The sequence below is a fragment of the Lottia gigantea genome (genome assembly GCF_000327385.1).
Source record: "Lottia gigantea unplaced genomic scaffold LOTGIsca_5, whole genome shotgun sequence".
Lineage (NCBI taxonomy): Eukaryota > Metazoa > Mollusca > Gastropoda > Lottiidae > Lottia > Lottia gigantea.
In genome coordinates, this window is record NW_008709715.1 from 4,140,037 (window position 1) to 4,160,802 (window position 20,766).

General features: G+C 31.0%; 2 protein-coding genes across 2 annotated transcripts in view; one reads left to right on the plus strand and one right to left on the minus strand.

Annotated features, from left to right (window-relative positions):
- Nucleotides 1-503: 503 nt before the first annotated feature.
- LOTGIDRAFT_229132 (hypothetical protein) lies at nt 504-15,004 on the plus strand. Its single transcript, XM_009062029.1, has 20 exons — nt 504-820; nt 1,132-1,152; nt 2,068-2,304; nt 5,901-5,975; nt 6,180-6,308; nt 7,020-7,119; nt 7,282-7,488; nt 7,963-8,139; nt 8,799-8,969; nt 9,221-9,310; nt 10,150-10,170; nt 10,313-10,432; nt 10,545-10,934; nt 11,850-12,001; nt 12,312-12,828; nt 13,221-13,291; nt 13,611-13,715; nt 14,014-14,108; nt 14,332-14,401; nt 14,546-15,004. The coding sequence occupies exons 1-20, from the start codon at nt 542-544 to the stop codon at nt 14,774-14,776; spliced, it is 3,258 nt and encodes a 1,085-aa protein (XP_009060277.1). The 5' UTR covers nt 504-541; the 3' UTR covers nt 14,777-15,004.
- A 4,995-nt stretch (nt 15,005-19,999) lies between these two features.
- The window catches only part of LOTGIDRAFT_154337 (hypothetical protein), a gene marked incomplete at both ends in the record, with an annotated part of 2,242 nt that continues 1,475 nt past the window's right edge, over nt 20,000-20,766 (minus strand). Inside the window, 2 exons of the mRNA XM_009062030.1 lie at nt 20,000-20,166; nt 20,577-20,700. Of these exons, the coding sequence (XP_009060278.1) occupies nt 20,000-20,166; nt 20,577-20,700 (291 nt within the window). The remainder of the gene's footprint in view (nt 20,167-20,576; nt 20,701-20,766) is intronic.

The following is a 20,766-nucleotide window of genomic DNA, read 5'->3' on the forward strand; positions in this document are numbered from 1 at the left end:
AAATTTCTACACTACCCTTTGTTTCAATGGAATGGACCAACATGCGACTGGTGGAAGAATTCATTACCGATGATATGGCAATTTGAAGTCGATCATTCTCATATTTGGCAGAAAAGTCACTAAAACTGGATATCTTTGATACAGCAGAGGGATAATATTAGAAAAAGTCTCAAATTAAGGGAAGCCGGGTACGTGTCATGCCGGAATATCAGTAGGAAATGAGGGGGCTTTAAACGATTATGTGGTTTTTATCTGTTATCATTGTTATCTCTAATACTGATTACATTATATTATAACAATTATTATATTATGTTTTAATCAGTCTGACATGGTTTTTAATCCATTCACTCGGAGGTCACATTGGGTCTACAAATCGACCAAAAGGAGTGACAGTTTTTGGGGTAACTTGAAACTACACTGTTCAGTTGTCCAGTTGTCAGGTGCACGTGTCTGGATAATCGAGACTCCGAAGTGAAAGTCAAGTTTCCTGTGTCAAAACTCGAAGCCTGGGTTTAGATGAAGTCAAGACAAATCATGGCAAATGGCGAAAGTACCGACATTATGTGAAGTATCTTACGATTCAGCATGGAATTATGATGATAACTTTTATACGCCATTCAGATTACCAAGTGCAAACAGATCCAAACATGGAAATCTCGGATATGGTGGTCGTTCTTCAGTGGTGCCACTGGCAGTGGATGAAAGACGACCAAGTTTTAGTTGTGTCGGTGTTTTGAAATCTGTTGATAGTGCTCAGGATACATATTACGAATTTCTTAGAGATTATTATATTGAACATAGTTCATCTCCATTGACATTTGTGAGTAAACCAGAAAGGATCTGGAATATTATTAATAATATTGACACCCCCCCCCCCCCCCCCCCCCCCAAACTCCCCCCCCCCCTCTCCTCAAATTGCATTTGCTCTTGAGATATTACCAACTTACAGAGGCTTGAACATTTAGTTGCCCTTGGGACAATATGTAACTCAATTCTGAAATACTTTAAAAAATAAGTAATATGCCTAACAACATTGTTGGGAAACACTTGTCTGAATGGTAGACAAGCTAGACTAGGCTACTGCGAATAATTTTACAGGAAATTGTACCTAAACAAATCTTTAATTTTCAGTATTCTGGCAGATATAGTAGGGTAAGAACAATAAATGACTGTTATCTTATCAGATTTGTTTGTGTTTCACTCAATTTGTTGTTGATTTGTTGTTCCTTGCACAGTTTGCATTTCTTCACTGGAAATATGGTGCATGTCATCTAATTTTATTACTGGTACCCATTCTTCAGTAAAAAGTTTGTAACAGGCACACTCATAGCTTTTATTTTCACCATTTGGATTTCTTATCCTATTTTTGTCATATTTGCAATTCCATTAAAACTTGATCATTTTGGATGGGAAGTCAGTAGTGCGAATACATGCTGTACATTCAATTGTAAATTACGTCCTTTAGGTGATTTTATTTTTAGCAGATGCTTGATTTCCAGTCATATTTTTTTTTCTGTTTTCTATTTGTAATTTATTTGTCGTTTGAATTAACTTTAATCTCCAATCCTGCATCTTGTTTGTTCTATGCTGCACCTTGTTTTGACCTATGCTGCACCTATTTTTGTCCTATGCTGCACCTTGTTTTGTCCTATGCTGCACCTATTTTTGTCCTATGCTGCACCCAGTTTTTCCTCATGCCTGCATTGTTTTGCCCTATCTTCTATGCAGTGAGTTACTATTTATCAGACCAGCCTGGAATAGGCAGACTATAAGTGCTTCACCTTTAAAAGCCCCATCTACTCACTTGTTCCCTGGTACATTTCCTGAATTAACCTGAATGATCACTTTTAGTTGAAAAGCAACAACTGTTGCTACTACTCATGAAAAGTAAATGTGGATAATATGCCAAACATTGAATTTTAATATCAGGTAGGCCTATCAGTAGAATGTAATTTTATTAGGTATCCTTACCTATGCACATTTTAGTATCAATTGGACAAAAACTCCAGATCTCCAAAATGATTTTCACTTGTTCACTTTAAAGAAAATATTTGGTTATATTTTTAGGGTGGAACTATACCAAGTCCTCAACTACCTCCTAGACCATATTCTACAGTGCCAACACTGCCTGATTCTAATTATATTGCACCAATACATTATGATTCGAATCCTGTCACATACCCACTATCACTTCCTGCTTTATCTAAATTACATCATGGTGAAGAGAATCCAGAAGCTTCCCCTTACGTTGATGAAAAGTTGATATGGGTTGATACATTAAATGCCTGGATATCAGAGAAAAAGGTTTGTAATTAATTATATCATAAACAACATGCCATGCTTGGACGTGATCCACTATCTTTTTGTATTTTATGGGTATAAGTATTTTGTAAATAATTTGCTTAGGTTTAACTTTTAGTATGCTATGATAAAACAGAAATATGATAAATTTTATAGTACATGTGTTGAGAAAACAATGCTTATTAAACAGTGATTATTACAGACTTCAAGAACTTTGAATTGAATCTTGAAATGTTTATTGTAGATATCACACTCACTTGAAAACAAATCACTGTTACATTTGTTACTCAAACTTTAAAATTGTCAATTCATGCTCACTTAAAACACTTGAACCTTCTTAACTATTTTATATGATCAGGAAATTAAATGTTTTGTAAAGAAGTGTTTTAACTCTAGCTTCATGGGCCTTTGCAGCATTCGAAATTTTTGTTAGATATCTGTTCCTGTTATTTTAGAAATGCTGAACTGAATGTCACTATTGCAAAAGCTGCTAATTAATAATATTTAAGGGCATTGGCAATAGCTACAACATAAAACATTTAGTTTTAGTGGAATTGGAAGACTCACAGACATCTTACTTTCGGAAATTGGAATCATTTTGAATATCTTCGCAACATCTTCATGATTTTTTCATATTCAAAATTATGATTTTGACAATAATATTACCAGATGAGATGCTTGTCTGGATCTCTGTAAGTTTAAAATCAACATGAAAAGCATAAAATCACTTACAAGTAGTCATCTTTGTGTAAAATGATATTTTTGATAATACAAAGTTTGACAGATGACAATGCATTGTTTGCACAAATAAGTGAAAATTTGACACCTCCTAGGAGATAATATCTATTTACTTTTCAAACTTCTGAAGTATACACTAGCTCTCTCATAATCTGTCATTTTACTTTCATTGGGCTTGGATCAAAAAGTTAAGGAATCTAACATTCTTGTGCTATTATAATCATGAATAAAAAGGTGATCATTGGACATTTATTTGCGAGACCAGATACAAGAGAATCAAAATCAAGGTCAAAATTTCGAGGATGGATTGACTTTAGTTTAGAAGGCAAACAAATGACTCCTCCTGAGTCTAGTTTTTGTGACTCACCCGAGTCATTAGATTTGGAATGTGATCAAATAACAGAGCCTGAGATGGTTGAAACTGAAGATGTAAGTCAAAGTACAATTTACTTTCTTTGGGAATGAAAATTTGGTAGGAAATAATGAAGTGTTTTTATACGCCCACACGTAAGATTGGCATATATTGTAATCACCCCGTCGGTCCGTCCGTCCGTCCGTTCACATTTGTCTCGTGCTCACTCTACAGGCTACAGTTCTTTATGGATTCTTTTGATTTTTATTTTGTGTGTCATTATGGAGATGATCCCTATTGATTTTCGTGATGATCGGATAATTTTTCACCGAAATATCGTGTCTGACTTGACGTTTTTCTCTATTAGCTATATTGTGCAACTCGTGCTCACTCTACAGGCTACAATTTTTTACAGATTCTTTTGATTTTTATTTTGTTTGTCAATGTCATTATGAAGATGATCCCTATTGATTTTCGTGATGATCGGATAATTTTTCACCGAAATATCGTGTCTGACTTGACGTTTTACTCTATTAGCTATATTCTGCAACTCGTGCTCACTCTACAGGCTACAATTTTTTACAGATTCTTTTGATTTTTATTTTGTGTGTCAATGTCATTATGAAGATGATCCCTATTGATTTTCATGATGATCTATCGATTTTCATGATGATCGGATAATTTTTCACCGAAATATCGTGTCTGACCTGACGTTTTACTCTATTAGCTATATTGTGCAACTCGTGCTCACTCTACAGGCTACAATTCTTTACAGATTCTTTTGATTTTTATTTTGTATGTCAATGTCATTATGAAGATGATCCCTATCGATTTTCGCGATGATCGGATAATATTTCACCGAAATATCGTGTCTGACTTGACGTTTCACTCTATTAGTTATATTGTGCAACCCTGTAGTCACTAAAGACTGTTTAATCATTTCTGACAGCTGCCAGTGGGCGTATGTTACCTTACCTGGCAAGCTATCTTTGAGTTATCCCGAAATAAGCCAAAACATATCAAATTTGTGGATAAACACTGCAGTTTCTATCTGATTAATAAAAAATTTTATATTCTTAATATGTACATGTATATTCTTGTGATTTTTGTGTTAAATGGTTTAGTCCACAGATGATTTCCTCCAACCAATAATGACAAACTTTCTGGCATGAAAGTGTGCTACTGTGCCTGGCAGGATGTTTTAATAGAAGTCTTTTTTTTCATCAGCCCCCTGATACATGAAAATGTGGACGTATATTGCTGTCGCCTCTGACCATCTGTCCACATTTGGCTTGTAGGCACAGGATGGAGACTACAGTTTTTATTTGATCTTGAGGAATCTTGGTATACATGTATTTATTGATGAGAACCAGTCAAGTTTGAAATAAGTAATAATTGGATGAATGGTTTTGGAGTTATTACGCCGTTGTGTGTACATCATTGAGACCTTGTTCATATTTGAATTTGATAATTTGAAAACTGTGTTTGAGGCTTTGTCTTAACTTATAAATATTTATTATATAAGATACATAAGATTATTTGAAAATTCATTATAAAGCCACTAAAAACCTTATCATTTCTGACAGCTGGTAGTAGGCACATGTTACCTTGCCTGGCAAGCTATCTTTAAAGTAGTTGGTGCTATGATATATCAGATTCTACTAGAAACCACTAGCGGTAGCAGTTTCTCTCAGTTTTTTCCAGTAGCGTGGTTTCCATTTGTGATCAAGTGATCAATCTCAAGATAGGCTATATATAAACAACTGAATTGAGAATGACAACAAGTTGGTAAACATTGATATAAAAGTGAATTGTAAATAAGACATGTATTGTGTATAGATAGATAATAAAATACTTCTATTAATCTTTTACTAATCTCTATATAATAGATAATCTTTAATCTTTCTTTATCTTTATATACACTACAAATCATTTCTAATATTCAATAATTCTATTCTTATTATATCAATAGAGGGGATTTGTTTAGGACCATTGATCAAAAGACAAATGGACTGTAAGTTTCAAGATACCCCAAAAAATTTATCAGATAATATTATCTGGTTGACTGGCTGATTTACTTACTTTTATACATCCACACTTAGTTCATCATAACAATTCTCACGAAATCTGCTACTTAAAGTGGTTTGAAAAATCCATAATGTTCCCATTGGGAATAAACACTCATAAAATATAATTTGATATTTATAGCCCACATCTGTATGTTTCTGAATGCCCAATATATGTCCATCCTGTGGTTTATGAAACATTTTTGCTACACAAATTCTGTATGTTTTGTATTTTCTACTTATTTTCATAAGGTTTCAAAAAATACTTAATAAAATGTACTTTGTCACCAAACTGTGTCAATATTCATAAAAGGATGATCATGCTCTATATGTCTTGGCAAAATTTTGGTGAGTACAGAGCATGTATATTCTGTGATTGTTCTGGAATCTGTTTTATCGAACATTTATTCCATTTATTCTTTTTTTCCCTCATTCTATTTCAGTTAAAAGAGAGCAAGCCCTATGTTAGTTTTATTAACAATCCACCGTATGTAGAGAAGTTGTTTACTGCTACAGAGGTAATGTGACATTTCCCTTTTGACCTTGAATTTTGTGAATCAATTTGCGACTGTATCATGTCTGACATTCTGACTAATATTTTAGTATTTCTAAAAAACAAATTGCAATTTTCTGTTGGTTTTGACCACCATGTATTTCTTATATGTTGCCTACTTAGCATATATCTAGTATTGTTTTGGTCAAGTTTATAGTTTTTCTAATAGGGTCGGAAAATACACAAATGTCTGAAATGTCACCGCTATGAAGATCATATGTATAATTATAAAAGAAAACTATCAGCATGTACTTGTCGAAGAAAACCAAATATAGAATCAGAGTTACACAGAAGAGCGGTATATTGTATCTTGTGTTTCTGCTGTATGCATGATATTGTTGTTTTAAATCTTATGTTTTATCAAAGTTGTTGTTATTCAATCTAGATTTAAGTACAGGTTTTGTTTTAAGTTTCTTTAACTTTGTTGATGTTCTTAGGGCATTTTATTTTCTGTGAATTTTAAGATGTCTAGTCACAAGAATCATATTTTTAATACCGGTACTGTGCTTTTTTGTTTATTATTGCATGGCAATCAATATTTAAGATTTGAATACTAAATTATATAATAATTGTCTTTGTTTGATGGCTATTTTACTTTTCATGTATTATTTTCTTATTTTGGAATGTAAAATGTACATGATGTGTTGTTTCTTTATCTTTATATTTGTGCATACCAAAGTCAGAAACACAACTTATGAAATTATTCTTGGGACATTTCAGTTCATGTTCCTTTGCTTTAGTGTAGGATTATAGTCAAGCAGTTGTACTTATAAGACAGCATTAAGAAGATAAGATGAATGCAAAGATGTTGCTTGAAGACCTCTTGATTGAATAAAAGAAAAATTTCCTTTGAGTCATTGCAGAATTTTCACTATTATTATTGGCTCAATCAGATGCAGAACCGAATTATGCAAATAATAATGAACTTCATTTCATAGATTTGAATACCAAATGATTAAGGCATTTTTCAAGATATAGGCCTTGCAATGAATGAATATATTTTCTACAGGTTTTAGACAGAAGAGAAAAACTACGTTCTGAATCACCATCAAAAAGAGCACAAAGAAAAGCTTATTCTACACCTTTATGCAACACACATGCTCAGAGAAGTAAGTTGTTAATTTTTTATAGAATCTCTGAGTAAAGTCATCTCTGAAAAACATGTTATTTACTTATTTTAGATATTAGAAAATCAGGAAAAATAAGCTTTTGACCAAGATGTTGTAATCAGACAAGAAGGTTGTTTTTCAATAATTTTGCTTAAATTTCAGAAGTTCAGTTTGTACCACTATCAGCCCGGAATGACTATGTATCCAGAAATGTCCCCAGTCCTTCCTCACCTATACCAAGTTTAAAAGATGTTAAAATTGTGGATGGGGACAGTCAGAAAAATGTCTCATTTAAAGATGAAAAAGAAGAACAGTATAAAGACAAAATAACTGAAGTTTTTGGTTTAGATACACACTCTTCAGAATCAGGTAAGATACCATGATGCATCTTTATTTACTTTGTAAGTCTACTTTTATTGACTAGATATTCTAGTAACCATTTCATGAAATATACTGTCCTGAAACTTAGTCGTAAGTGTGGACTTATACATTGAAAATAACCAGACTTTGGATACAAATTATTTGTAAATCATTTTAAGTGAATTTCTTCTTCTTAAGAGAGAAAATTCCATTCAGTGGCTTTAAATATAGCTATTATAATCTGATTTATTCCTGTTGTTAAAAAACTAGTTTGTGAGAATAAGAGAATATGAATTACTTCAGAATTTTGTTTTTGTATTTACAAAGATATTTTGCTGAAATAACCATGTTGATGTCGGTGCTTTTCATTTGCTCATTTTCAATTGATTTTGGAATCTTAAACAGTTCAATTTTCATAAAACTGGTTGAAAGTTTCTTGTTTTACCATCTGCATGCTGAAATAGGTGTATCTATTACATATAGATTCAGAAGAAATCCATGAATTTGTCAAGCAGATCATTGCAGAGGAACTTGAGAATCATTTTAAAGAGACTCAACCTGAACATAGTGATCATTCTCCAAGTCAAATAGTAGTAGCTAGTGACTCTAGTCAGTCAGTGATTACTGCTATTAGTAGTGTAGCAGTAAATATTAAAACTGGTAATATTGCATAGTATTCTTCTTTAATGGCATTCAGTTTTTATCTTTTGGTTTTGAATGAAAGTTTTCTTTTTTCTTGACTTAAAGTTTGAATATTTTCTTTATTGTTATTTTTGTCTGATGGATTTGTGTTTTATTAATTGTTTTGTTTCCATTTTTAGTCCTCAGCATCAATCTTTTTTTATGTAATTTTGTGACTTTTAGTTAGAATTATCCCTTCATTTGTTAATTTTGTTAGTTTTGTTCTGATTTTGTTCAATTTTGTGATTTTATTATCAATTATAAGAGCCCATCCTAAAAACAAATGCAGAAAAATTTTTGATATGATTTGAATGTACACAAATGTCTTTTCTCCATTTAAAGAGACATTTATGCTGCATTTTTGTTTTAGGTAAAGTAAATTATTTTATATGAAATATCAGTTTTATTAACAAGGGTCATATGAGTAGATTTAAGATATTTTACAGTTAATCTGGCAGTTATGATCTTCCTGTGTAAATTCAATCTGACTAATTAGCAAACACTTTCCAACAGAAAACTTGATATTGAACCAATAAAATGGGAGGGAAACACAATACTTTGATGATCAAAATGCTGGATCCTAATAAATAATAAAACACAGTAATTTATATTTAAACAAATTATTTTATTTTTTATAGATGCAGAGAAATCCAAGACAAAAAAGGAGGTACCAAAACTCTTTGTCAGAAGACAGCAAAAAGCACCAACACCAGCAAAAACAAAACAAGAAAGCTCTAAGCAACAATTACCAAATATTCCCCAAAAAGAAGAGACTGTTAAAAAAGCCCCCCCTAAAAAACCAGCACCTGGTAAATTTATTTATTTTTTATAAATGACTTTTTTTTACTTAATTTGATATTTAATTGAAATTGAAACTTTTTTTTCAATTTATATATGTCCATTGAAATTATATATTTTTTCATTAATATTTTTATTTATTTTTCTATTGAACTTTTACATTGTTTAGATAATTTTTCAGTTAAAATTTTACATTTTTTCATTGGAATTTTATATTTTTTTATACTTTATTGCGACTTTACATACAGCCATATATTTCTAGAACCAATACCTATAGACTATGATGAAATAAGAGAAGCTACAGCCAGATTAATGCGTAAAAGTATACGTATTAGTCTATATATAAAGAAAGGTATCATGGTGCACAAATAATTTCTAATTTGCACATTTGATAACTAAATTTTTGTGTCGTTTGAAAATTAACATTTCCAAGTGTTTACTTTAACATATATAAAATTTAAAGGGATATAGGAAAGACATAAAATATATAAAATACTCTTAGAATCATTTTACTGAAATAGCAGTCATGCTGTAATTTATTTCTGAATATATTTTCTATTTGACTAATTCCATTTCTGCCTCATTGATTTTGCTGAATTTGATATTGTATATTGGTTTTCTCATAAAAAGATAGAATAATATTTTTAATACAAAAGAGTAAAATTAGGTCAAATAATACCAATGAGCATCAAGATCAGATTCGAAGTACCCACTAATAGACCTGTCACTGCGATTAATGTTCTTCTATGCAGATATTACTGACAATGTCACAAGAGAACATCATCGTAGCCTAGAGACTTTATTGAACTGCAGACAAATTTAAACCAGATTAGATGACTATATCCCTTTAAATTAGAATTGCAACATTTTAATACATTGTATTTAACTATTATAACATTATTATATCACTATCTTGTTTTACCAACTCACCCAGAAAAATATTTGTTTGTATCTTTTTAAGTTAGAGACATGAATTGTAATTCCTGAATACATATGCAAGCTGTCTTGCGGTTGGAGTACAAATATGGTGCAGACTGACTTATTGGTGGGACAACTGTCCAGATTGAGACTATCAGTTTAAGCTCAGAACATAAAATATATAAAATACTCTTAGAATCATTTTGCTGAAATAGCACAGTCATACTTGTTTATGGAACTGTATTTTACTACTGAATATATTTTTCATTTCAGAAAAAGACAAAGCAACAAAAGGTAATTCTTTAACTTGGTTTTGGAAATATATTTTTCAATTTAAGTCGTGTTATATTAGCAAATTTATTATACAGTGTTATTATTTTTACTAATTTTATTAGGTCGAAATATCATGAATTTTTATCAATATTTTTTCTTCCAGTTTCAAGACCTGCTGCACCTCAGCAAAAACCAAAAGACAAATTATGGAAAGCATTACCGAAATTTGAACTAAAATCATCAAAATCAAAGAAATCTGGCTTAAAGAAGAAACAAGATTCAGGTAGTTTCTTTTGAGATTTTTGTCTTTCATCTGACAATTTTAAAAATACTAGAAATATTTTTCACTGCATTGTTTCAGACAATTTTCTCAACATTCATATTTTCTCTCCAAGCTGCTCGGATTATTTTTAAAAATGAAGAAAAATCCAAGACTAATATAACAAATCCTAAGGAACAGGACAAGGTACAGATTAAAAGCGATCCAGTTCCTCAAGAACAGGAACAGCAGCTAAAAACTACTAAGCAGCCAAAGAATCGGCTCAAGAAGCAGTTAAGTAAGCAGTTAATTAAGCAGAAAAGTAAGCAACTAGATAAACAAGTCCAGAGGCAGGTACACAAGATGGAAAAGGCTGATGTACAAGTACATGATGATGTACCAATAACAATGATATCTACTATATCTGTACCAGTACCACAAATTATCAAACCACTTCCACTACCACCATTACCTGTGGTGAAAGGACCAGTCTTGACCCATGGATATACAACTAAGCCCAAAAGAGGTTCCTTTATCTTACTATCTTATGTTGTATCAGTATTGTTAAACCTTTTTATTATACTTCTTAATATTGCCTAATTTATATAATCATAATGTATTTACTACTATACTGATATAAGATTTGAACGACATTTAGAAGCACTAATGCTTTCTATTAGTAAATCAAAAGTATACTTAGTACATGTAGTAGATAAATGTGGTTGTTTCCCAAATTTATACTTCAGCAAAGATATTTGTGCGCATTCGGTAACTCTCCAAAATCTAAATACAAGTAGTTAACATTATAAGGTAGATTAAGTGGATATTAAAACTACAGTATACAATCCAGATATAGATAAGTTTATACTACATGAACCTGGAATTAAAGTTGACTGCTACTGCTTAGTTCCTGAATGTGCATTTATTTCTTTGTTTGATAATGTATGTAATTTATGGCTATGTGTAGGAATGTGTGTATGTGCATTCAGTATATTATGTAGCATGTTTCTTCTGCACATTTGTATATTAGGCTCAGTTTAAACTCAATATTAGATTAATGTGCCATCTGTGACATTGTATTTATTTTGTTCATATACTATGTGCTTAAAGTCATGTATTAAGTGTTCCAAATTGATTTATATGTCATGTGTTCATATCATTTTATGTTTCAAAAAGTTTACTTTCTTTGTATTCTGCCCAAACATGATATTTATGTATTACTGATATTTGTCTGTATGAATTATATTGTATATTGGCAAGTGATATGGAAAGATTTGAGAATACAAAAATCTACTGCCAAGGTTTTGCTGCAATTTTACAGCTTCAACTTAATATTAGTGTATTTTCCCATTCAAAAATCTTAAACAAATTAAGTAGAATGGGAAAAACCATCAAGCTCATAAGCTGACAAAATAAAACACCATGTTGTATTTACTTTCAGAAATCATTAAACCACAACCACTACCCGTATCACTACCAGAAGATCTAGCTATAACTCCACCACCTGTGTCAGTACCAACTACACCAGTAGATAAATCTGTTGATACACAAACAGATCAACCTGGTACACCACCACAATCACGACGTGATACAGTAAGTGTTGACTAGTGACTTATTAATATTTTGAACTAACCTTTTAAATGTGCCAAAGGAAAACTGTATAAGCATTTATTTTTCTATGTCTTGAAATACTTAATGTGTACAGCTTGCAGCCAATAGGGCCTCAGGTTATTGTCCTATCTGAATGACGAGATGCTTTATCCTTCTCTAACCTGCATCATTGACAGATGACAGTTGGCTGTAAAATATGATGTTACTTTGTGTACCATGTTAAGATTAAAAACTTAAAAAGGAGCAATAACATATATCTTAATGCTTTCAATTAATAAAAACTATTTTCCAGCAATCTGTAGAAGATGGGGGAGATGAGGAGATGAGTAAAAAATCTCGCTCTCCTATCAAGAAGAAAGAAAGAGTTGCCCGTGACAAACATGAAGTAACAGAAGACAATCTACCAGAAGGACCAGATCTTTCACTACGTAAACAATCATCCTGGATCTATGGCTCCAACTCAGGATCAGAGATTGATGTCCAATCTGGAAGTCCATCTAGAACAATTAAATTTGATCCAGCTGCTCTCCCTACTACCCCTGATGTACCCACACTGACTATAGACGACAAAAAACGACCATTAAAAACTCATGTGATCAACAAAAAGTTAATGCCTGTTACTGAAAATAAAAAACGCTGGGGTGCAAAGAAATTTGATACTTCTTATGAAGATGAACAACGCAGAGCTGAATTAGCTGAAAGACGACGTAAAAAACAAATGTTAATGTATGAGAAATTAAAATTGTCCAAGATGGGGAATACAGATATAAAGGAAGAAAATGGTAAAAATGGTGCATCTTTTGGTGACTGTAAGTAGTTTACAAACTATAATTGCAATGATTATTTAATTGGTTGACATGTTTTCTATTTAACACTGTGTTAATAGTTGAAATTCGTATCTGAATATTATGAAATGAAATGCTTATAAGAGGTCTTCTAGCTTTCTATCTGACATCTGTGGTTTTTGTTGTTTATGTAAAACTTAAGAAAAAATTGTCATAATATGGCCCACTTATTTTTATTTGAGAGTAACAGGAACCACAAAATGTTATGATGAAAGCAGGTGCTCTTAGTGCAATACTTATACTATGTTTCATCAAACTTTGATTAAACCCTGTAGTAGGGACAGACAATATAACATGAACATTAAATAGAGTTACATACAGTTCACAGACATAGTTTTTGTATATTTTTGTTTCAGATGATTTTCTGTCTAAATATTGTATATTTGCTGCAACCAATAAAGATATGCTTCACCATGCTTTCAATACAGTAAGTTATGATTTAGTAATAAATGTTTTACCTATTTGAAACTTTGTTGGATTAAAGAGTGAGTTTTCTTCAGGTTGACCTAAAATCAGATTTATCCTTTGATTTATTGTTTGAGATGTACAATATAAAATTTAAACTGTTTTCCCATTGTCAGTGATGCAGGTTGTATGAAGATTTAGTCCTCTGAATCATAAACTGTGCTACAAGCTGTGAACATTAGGTCCTTTACCAGATGGAAATCTTTTAGATCAAGATGGTAACTGTATTTCCATCCTCAAACATAGGCTGTAAAACTCCATTTAATTTTATCCTTTTGTAGGTGGATGAAAATGGAACAGGATGGATAGATTGTGCTGGAACGATGGTAGCTTTACGTAGTATTAATAATAAATTAACTTATACAGAAGAAGAATATTTATACAGGGTCAGTCTACAGATTTATAGTTCTAAAAAAGTTGCAGAACAATGTCTAGATTTGCCTCATTGTATGACCAACAAACCAATAGGCCAAAATCTTGGCTAGTGGGCAAATTGGTCTTATTCAACATGTCTTCAATTCAAAACATTTTATTGAATTCAAACCCTATTAGACTTAGTACTGAGGTGGGTGTTGCTAATTAAGAAGGGCATGTTCTAGAGTTTATCAACTCATCATCCCACTAAGAGTACATATAACTGATAGTTAATTTTCCAAGATGTGAATACCAAATGTTCTATTTCAGGTGATGGAAATGACTGGCTATAATGTATCTCATGGTGCCGATTTTAAATTATTTTCTATATTAGCTGCTTTATCAACTAGAATATCACTCTTAGAGTAAGTGTTAGTCCCTGAATTAAAATTGTTCAAATAAAGTTTGTTTTCTGTGGCCTTCTAGCAGTAGGAGACTACTACTTATAATAAGCAAGGTGCTCGTTCATTGAGCTTATAGATTATGCTTGGAACATGTTTCACAACAGTAAAAGAAAAAAGATCACTGTTGCATTTTTGTCCTTACAGACTAGTATATATTTATATTGAGCTATGATCATTGTTTCAGTGAGTGGATGAAGAATATAATTGGTCAAATGGACTTCCAGACTCTTGAAATGAAACTGTTTCTCTGTAAGGTAAGTCTACTATTTTGTGTACATTTTCTTTGAAGATTTGCTGAAGTGTGCATAAAACTATATTCAGATGTGAAGGAATTCATATAAATGATGATGCATTGCGACTTTTTGATCATGTCTTTTAACTGTTGTTTTGTATTTCAGACATTATGGGAATGTAATGTAAATCGAGAAACCAATACTATACCAATAGAACAATTAATAATTGAGTTAAGAGCTGGAGGTGTTAGTTATCAACATGAATGTCAAGTACGCAAAAAACTCAGTCATCTTAAAGCATTAGATTTATTTGACTTTTTAACTTATGTTCCATTATTTATAATGATACATGAATCAGTTGTGGACAATCCTTTAAATGATACAAGGAATAAATAATGTTGCTTTTTAGGCCTCTTAACCAATAGGTTTGATCAATTCCACAATTAGTATTGAAAGCTTCTCTTATGCAACTGGAATAAAATTAAAGCCACTGATTTTTTTTTTTTGCAAATGATGGTCCAAGGATTTGTGTGTGTGGTCGTAAATCTAAAATATAGTATTTTTGTATTTTACATTGTTCTGTTATATTGTTAATGTTTTGTAAATTAAACTGTAAATATGTATAGAGATGAAGTCATTTTGGACAGGTAGACTGAAAATCAAGACGAAAAAAAAAAACAGGAAAGCATCGTATAATTTGGAATCCGTACCAGTGCCCATTTCATGTATAACATTGTTGATAATTATCCTATATACAGAGAGTTTGCTACATTTGACTCTTCAAGTGAAGGTTTTACTATTATTGTTGTACCAACAGTAAATGGAAAGGATAAACCTGTACCATAATCTATTCAAAAAGAAATACTAGAAAAAAGCAGTTTATTGCTGAAAATGCCAGTAAAATAAATATTGAGGCTATAAATTCTGAAAGTTGTTAAAACTGATAGATTCTAGTAAATATACACAGTCAGTAATAATATCTAGGTTTATAAAGATATAACAAATATCTAGCTTGATCAGTGAAATATAGAAAAGACTCCAAAGCCATAGTGCAGATATCATTGTACTTTTAAATTGAAAAAATCCCTAACACTTTATATTTAAGTAAGCTGAAATAATAAAGTACAGAATATTACCTACCCTATCCTGAAATAAAGTTTTCAATCCTGTTCACCTAAGCACAATCCACAATAGATTTTGACAGGACAGAGGTGATTTCCCTTGAATGATCATATAGCAATAAAGATACATTATAGCATTATCAGCATAAAATAATGAAAACAGATAACTTGAAAACAAAATACTATACAAAGATAAATGTGATATACACTTTACAAAACATACACAATAGAAATAAATAACTAGATAGATTATCTACATACAAAACACCATAAACAGGTTTCCATATAGTAAGATCTAGCAGCAACAAAGCAATGTTCCATAGACAGTCAAATTCATCATCTAGTAACATGGAAACCTTCATTGAACAGAAGGTTTATTTCAGGGATAGACAAAACTACAATATATGAAACAAGAGAAAAAGAACAAATGATTACAACTTCAAAAGGCAATGTTTAAAAAAATTCCAAATAAGCTCCCAATGCAAAATCAATGGATAAAGTCAATCTTTGAAATGAGAAACAACTTGATATCAAATAAATAAAGCCATCAAATGTAGAGAAAAATTTGAATTTATTTAAATGTATGGTATTTTCACATTTATCTTTTTAGGACTTATTCCAAAATTTATCTTCGTACTCCTTTTAGAGATGTGAAATCATGCAGGCCACATATAACTAAGAAATGGTATTTTCAAGGAAGTCATTTCTTTCCTTATTAAAGTCTCCCTCAGGCTTTATATAAGTCTAGCTGAGGATTACAAAAATCTTCATTTTGACAATTCTGACAGAAAAATGGAGGATACAGCTCTTTGTAATTTATAATCATACCATGCCACAAGAGCTGTTAAAGTATGCAATTTCCTTTGACAATGCCTTTTCTGTGAGTTTTTTGAGAAAGTGGTTGGAGAGTTTTGACTAGGATATACCCTCCTTTCTGTGTCTGTAAAGAGAAGTAACTTGAACTTATTATGAGAGTGTAATAGGCTTGTAGTCAATGTAATACTGTACAGAAAAGAAACAAACATATTGACAAATAATGAAATATAACAGTGACTATTCATAACAATGTGTTTATATACAAGTTAAAATCATTGTAGATCATAGTGAATAGGAACAAAATATAACAATGACTGATATCTTAGAAACAAGGCTTTTTCAATTCATTCTTTATTGTTAGGTAATAAGTTCATAAACCATAGGAATTTACTAAGCATCTGAAGATAGAAAATATGTCTAACAATTTTGTTTAGAAACCATAAAAAGAAATTATCTAGAACCTGTTCAATATAAAAATGGTAATTGTGAAATAATACATGTGAATTTATCATTTGCCTTAATTATAACAAAAAAGTACAATAAGAGAATCAGTTTTTATTTCAGGCAAGTCAATGGCGAACTCTCATTCTGAGTTATTTTTGGAAATCTTCGGTGACCATATTTTATTATTGCACATAATTTTCAGCATTAACACCGGAAGACAATTTCTAATGATCTTATATTTCATACATTCACAAGATTCTACATTGACCTTTAAGAGAAAGGTGCATTCACGTAAAGAAAAATAAAAAATATCAATAGCTGCATTTCAATAAGTCACTTAGTCTGAAAATGAATTTAATCATCAACTTATTCACTTAGCATCTAATGAAACAAACTTAGTTGTCAGGATATATTTTTGGTTTTGAAAAATAGATCATTACTTAACAGTTGTTTAGCAAATAATTAAGAGAACTGAAAATTTAACAGTCATGTGAGAGCTTATTCAGATTACAGAGAATGACAAGAGTAAATCTGATATAAAAGTAGAGTAGAAATGCTAACAGAAAAGAACACAGAATACACATGATAATTTCAGCTATATACATGTAAATGTGGTTTATATTTAAATACAATTATTATGAATATCAGCCGATATAAGCTTGAGATTTATATATATATTAATATGCTTGAAAGAACAGAATGTTATTTAATATCCATTACTAACAATTTCCACACCAACAAATTGTAGTTTCAAATTTAAACATAACTGTCTCTTTTGAAAAATGAAAAATATCTTCTTTGTTTCTTTTTCATTTGATACACATGTATCTAATATAATTTACACCCTTGAATAACTTCTTTTTCGGGGTTTTGACAAAACCTACCCTTGTAAATATAATTTGGCATAACACAAATTGTTTAGCAGACGTATATTAAATAACTTTCTGTCTATATACTGTGTGTTAAAAAAGCGAAAATAATAAATGCGACTACATCACACCATAATATATACATATATTTAAATAATAAATTCATACATTTTGGGTAACAGCTATATCATTCAACAATTAGCTCTAAATTAATGTCACCATTATAGCTACATAATGTTAATTTCTAAACTGTCCATACAGAATCAATTGGTTTTAAGCAAATGACTGTATCAGTTCATGATGTATTCAACAATAGCTGGAATGTGTTTAGACAATACAAGATGGATGGGCACAACATTAATTGATGAAAACCAACTAATAGGGCCCTGTTTCACAGTAAATTCCGGATTTTAAGAAATGTTACAATATTATTGGTTTATTATGTTCTATTCAAAATTCATTTTAATTATTTGACCAATCAGATACCTGAAGTAAGGAGGGCTTGATACAAACCATTTTTTGCAGTATTGATCCAATATTCAACAGTGAAAATCAAAGGAGAGTTTAACAAGAAACAGGTATGATCTTATGAAGTCTCGACTACCTTGATGAGCAGATAGAGTCATTTGCTTAATACCAGTGACTTGCCATTAAATACATTGAGAGGTTTTTAAAAGGTTTTGCATCATTGGTTCCTGTAATTCCAGAAAACATCACAAGATTGCAAATGACATTTAATCAAGGCTGTTGCTTTGGTAAATTGACATATAATCTGGTCTAATTTTCTAGAAAAACAGGAACAACAGTCTTCAGTTAGGAAACAATAATGGTGTAAATTGTCCTATTGTTACATAACCTCTTTTAACATGTCTGCTGAACATAATCTTTATTGTTGGTTACTTGGTTATGTTTAAAATCTTCTGTAATCAATATTTCAGGAATTACTAATAATTTGTTAAAGATACAGTATACCATTGTTGATATATACACAATTACAAGGTAACAATGTTATCTTACAGACAGTACCTTTAATCTACCTAATACCTATAAAACCCTATGTCTCATTCATTACTATGTTCAATCACTCATAGAATTAACTGTAGAAATTAGACTGTTTTAAATTAGAGCATTTACAGAAAGGTAGTTTGGAAATTCGATTGGTGATAATTTTGAAAGATCAACAGCTCTGAAATGTTTTATTTGATCATCGAAATCTACTCTGCTAACAGTAAACAGAAATAAAAGAATAATATTTCTTTGGTTGAGTGAAATTTGAAGGTAATAACGCATTAACATCATGTATTTTGAAAATTTCGTAAGTATAAAAATACAGCCATCATTTCTTTTTTCACAACATAACATGGAAAATATCATTGCCATTTGAAAATATCATGAAAGAATTGTCTATTACCGCTGAATAAGAAATCTGTAGTGCAAACCTAAACTTTGATGAGAATATCCACTTAGTCTCAAAGTCTCTTGTATAATTTTATCAAATATTAATCAAGATTAATAAGTAAATTTTAATGAATGAATTCTGACAAATTAAAAGTTTCAAAATATCAAAGATAGTCTGCAATATGACATTTTGAAATTGAACAATTTGCAATGCAAATTTTGCAGAAATAGTACATTGTTTCATTCATCCAACAAGTCATTTATAATAAGAAATATAATAATATACATAGAAGTAATTACACCCGCACAGTTTTGGTTGCATACACAATATAGAAAAATTCTAAATACATAGTAATTAAAAAATACTTAATTACTCGTTAAAAAATTGTCATAATAATATATCAATTAAATATAATGTTAGATCTATATTATCATCTTGAGCTGTTTTATTTAACACTATACTATACTTCAAAAATACTACTACATTGGTCAAAGCACTAAGAATAGCACTAATAGTCTAGATCCATTTATTCATTTCATTTCTTCATTTTTTCTGTATCTCATCACAGATCAGTTATATTTCAACCTTCACCTGGTCATGTTTAACACCAATTAATACTTATTCGTGTATATTGGCTACTATGATGTTGTGCCTGTTTCTTTCACTTTGTCTTACATTAGTCAAGAGTAATATCTCCGATTCCACTTGATCATTTCAGAATGAAAATTACACCAGTTGTGTTGGAAAAATAAAATTCCACAGAACAGGTGAAAAATTTCATTTGTGGACAATCTCTTAAACAGGTCCATCAATCCTACTTCCATCTCCAATGTTGAATTTTTCACAATTAGTCACAGGATTATGAACATTTTCAGAAATGTTGGTTTTAAATTTTGGTTTTGCACATTTATTTGTTTTCGTTGAACACCATTCTTAGCCCTGAATGAAATCACATACACTAGATATGGGTCTACCATTCATTTTCATCAGAGTCATTTTCCTCCTCACTTTCACTATCTTCTATAACACGCCTTCTCATTTCAAATGCTTTATCCATAATAGCTTGTACATCTAATCTTCCTGATGGCATCTTCTTCTTTTCTTCCTTTTCTTCTAATCTATTTAACTTCTTCAATCCTATAATATAACATTGTTTTGTGATTGATTTCGGTATGTGAATTGAAACATTGCTAAAATTAAAGGAAGTAGTACACATGAAGTATATAGGTCTATTCTTTTTTATCTCACATTAAATTAGTCTTGATATGCTGAAAACTAGTAAATTAGACTCTGAGCAATCCAGTAACGCAGAAAGGTGTTGTTGGCTGACACTCCAAAGTACTAGTAGTGATATCAGCATGTTTCTAACCAGAGGATACTTGAATCACTACCCCTTTAGAAGTGCCTTACTAACCAAGCAACCCCGGTTTTTTCAGTAATTAATCAAAAACTTGGCCTAGAAAATTAGATCTTTTTTAACTTAAAGATAATATATTGTGCTTTGCACAAGAATTAAAAACAGAAATAGAAGATAACTTCAAACTTACTTGTTCCTATCCTGATTTCATTGAGTAAAGCACTGCGATCTGTTTCAGCTTTTCCCAATGAGGTTGATACATTGGTGACAGTACTTCCACTTGAAGATATACTAGCTTCATCTAATTGACTTGTCTTTAATAATCCATTAGGCATTCCTTGATCTAATGGTGGAGGGGGTGGGGGAGGAGGTGGCGGGGG

What these genes read in the sequence shown, in the direction of transcription:
- LOTGIDRAFT_229132 (XM_009062029.1), top strand. Translation starts at nt 542, where the DNA reads ATGGCGAAAGTACCGACATTATGTGAAGTATCTTACGATTCAGCATGG. An exon ending in TACACACTCTTCAGAATCAG is followed by an intron (nt 7,489 to 7,962) that starts GTAAGATACCAT and finishes TATTACATATAG; the next exon opens with ATTCAGAAGAAATCCATGAA. An exon ending in CCCTAAAAAACCAGCACCTG is followed by an intron (nt 8,970 to 9,220) that starts GTAAATTTATTT and finishes ATATATTTCTAG; the next exon opens with AACCAATACCTATAGACTAT.